The sequence below is a fragment of the Aplysia californica genome, unplaced genomic scaffold, assembly GCF_000002075.1.
Source record: "Aplysia californica isolate F4 #8 unplaced genomic scaffold, AplCal3.0 scaffold00703, whole genome shotgun sequence".
Taxonomy (NCBI): domain Eukaryota; kingdom Metazoa; phylum Mollusca; class Gastropoda; order Aplysiida; family Aplysiidae; genus Aplysia; species Aplysia californica.
In genome coordinates this window covers 178,716-181,752 of record NW_004797973.1, presented here as the reverse complement: position 1 = coordinate 181,752, position 3,037 = coordinate 178,716, and the positions used below count along the sequence as shown (strand labels likewise).

At 35.8% G+C, this 3,037-nt stretch overlaps 1 protein-coding gene across 1 annotated transcript in view; it reads left to right on the top strand.

Annotated features, from left to right (window-relative positions):
* LOC101857441 (histidine ammonia-lyase) overlaps positions 1-2,183 on the top strand; it is a gene marked incomplete at its 5' end in the record, with an annotated part of 4,227 nt that extends 2,044 nt beyond the window's left edge. The window contains 3 exon segments of the mRNA XM_013088208.1: positions 1,094-1,174; positions 1,750-1,815; positions 2,151-2,183. Coding sequence (XP_012943662.1) covers positions 1,094-1,174; positions 1,750-1,815; positions 2,151-2,183 — 180 coding nt within the window.
* Positions 2,184-3,037: the final 854 nt, after the last annotated feature.

Genomic DNA, 3,037 nt, shown 5'->3' with positions numbered 1-3,037 from the left:
TTATCATTATTATTGTTTCGTACTGATACTTTTATTGTTTTTGTTACTGTTATTGTTGTTCTTATTATTTTATTCTTGTTAATGATAACAATAATTATTATTAGTTTTATCATTCTCATAATAGTGGACAAGGTTTTTCTTGTTGTTGTTAGTTTACTGTATTTTTTCTCGAATTTGAGATTTTATCCCTATTGGTCCTTTTTAGCTGTGTAAGGAGACTAATGCCTTTCAAACTAAAATTAAATAGCCCTTTTCAATGCTGTTCTGATTAAACTAAGAACATTAAAGTCTATGTATTTTACAGATTTTTCCCCGTAATCTCACGCCTGAGGTTGAGGTTTGGATGGAAGTGGGATTGAATAATCATCTCATCCTTCCTAGAGTAATTTTTCCCTTCCAACTTTGTGACTGGAAACAACGAGGGCCGTCAGCGAAGTAATATAGGCCTACTTTGTGTCTAGTAGGACGTTAGACTTAAACAACATCAACAAAAACAACAACAACAACAACAACAACAACAACAACAACAACAACAACAGCAGCAACAGCAACAACAAAAACAGCAGCAACAACAACAACAACAACAACATCCCGCAGTCTTCTCTTCTAATTCGCTTTACTTAAAGTAGTATGGCGACATTTTGTCCTCTCCAGAGTATTGCTCATGAGTCTGTTGTACAAATCTCGTCTCCATTTACCCTCCTTCCCACACACTCTCACTCTTTCTCTCTCTCTCTCTCTCTCTCTCTCTCTCTCTCCACACACACACAAATACACACACACACACACAAAACAACAACATCCGCAATAAAAATTCAGAAAATATTCTAAATTTAAAAAATTAACAATGACAACAAAAAGTGCAAGGGCAAAGAATCCCATTTAACCTTTCTGGACGATCATAATTATTTGTTTATTTGACAATCTAGTTACTTGAGAAACATCACATTGTTTCTGTCTCACTGTCACCCACGTCTCGTTTTTTCACGTCTCTGTCATGTTTCATCTGGTCTCTTCTCGTCGCGTCTCGGTCTCTTTTCGTCTCGTCTCATCTTGTCACGTCTCGTCACGTCTCGTCTCGTCTCGTCCCCAGGTTCACGGCATTGTCAACGACACTCTGACCTTTGTGAGGAGTGTTCTCGCCACAGAGCTCAACAGTGCCACGGACAACCCTGTATCCTCTCAAACTTTATTGTCGTTTATGATTTATATATATAGGCCTATATATAAATAAATATATATATATATATATATATACATATTGGAAGTCTTCTGTTTGCTTTCACTAATAATCATCTATAAAACCTTAATTTAAAACGCTGCACATTTTGTTGGAACAACTATTTCTACTCAAAAGCAGCCAATGATATGAATGGGCAGGGTTTAAAAATATTTTTTTTTTTAAAATTGGTTTCCACACGAACATTCCAGCTGTTGATTTGATCTCTTATTGTTCATATCACCGCTTTCCAAAAAACATCAAATTTGATTGCGTTGTTTTATATTTCAAACTTGACTCAAAGAGCTCTCCCTTAAAGTACAAAAAAGAAGTCTTTTGAGTTTTATGATATACATGCATAGTAGATATTTCTTCACATCTCTCATGGTAAATATACTTAATATGGTCATTGTAGAATTATTACAGACTGTGTCAGGGTATAACTCAAACCACTGCAGAAGAACTTATAAAAACCCACGTAATAAGTATCTATAAGGTACAATTACTAACTATCCTTACAAATGCTCCAGATGGTATTTGCCGACATGAATGAAATCTTCTCAGCGGGAAATTTTCACGGCGAATACCCGGCTAAGGTAAGTGACGGGAGAACATCAGAGCCGCGCACTTTCGAAAAATTATTATATTGCCGATTACCAGAAAAACCACCATCCAACAGTGTAAGTACCATCAGCGTATTACTGGGTTCGGGACCAGATGTCAATTAGATTTTGTATTGAATGAAAGTGATTTTCGGGTATTTAAACATATCAACAGGACAGGAGCGATCTTTAAAGTGTTGGGGCAGCCTTTTCTCGCTCATTCAGGATAAAAATGGAAGTTGTGAGACTTGACCATCTGCGTACATTTGCTTGTTACACATTCTCTCTTCTTTCTTTGTAGTGGCTTTCTATTTGGTCTGTATTTTTAGCTTCAGCTTAGAAATGGTCTGGAAATCGCTTAACCTTTGCAGAAAGACGAACATATTTGGATTGGGGCTATACAGAGTAATTTTGTCAAGGGGACTGTAACCGTATGATGGAATCGGCAATCTAATTGTATCGATAACGTGATAAAGATCGCAGTTCTGATAGTTTCTCTAAGTGGCTGACCAGATACGGTTAAGAAAAAGAAATCTCAAACACTAGCGGATAGTAAGAGAACGTTAGGAGTACGCCTTTGTGACTGATAATATTTATAGTAACAGCCATCTTGTTTGTATCATAAAATAGTGTTCTTCATTCTGACAAAAGACAAAAGAAGTTCCAGACCTACTGTCTTACTGTCTGATCTGAAAAAAAAATGTGGAGTGAAAAAAAAAAAGCCTTTTAATTATTTTTTTTAGCAAAGTGGTACGATAATGCTCATTATATTATGTATACTGTAAAGAATAGGTCAAACAAGATGGCTGGTTGTTACTAAAAATATCTGCCAATGGCGTACTCCTAACGTTCTCTAACTATCCACTTGTATCATAAACATCGACTTAATTTCTTTTTTTAAATTTTAAAGCTTTAAGCCACGACAAATGTGAGTTGTCTGGTGTCTGGCATAAAACAAAACAGAATAAACACTACAAACAACCAAAGCAATAACAAGAATAAAAAACCCAAAGGAACAAACACCCCTAAACAAACAAACAAACAAACAAACAAACAAACAAACAAAACAAACAATTCCCAATTGAAAGCAGGCAAACAATAAAACGTACTGATAAAGTTCAGTATAATAGTAATAGTAGGAAGAGAAGAGACCTTGCAAGCTACCGCAGATAGATAGCATGGCAGAGAGAGAGAGAGAGAGAGAGAGAGAGAGAGA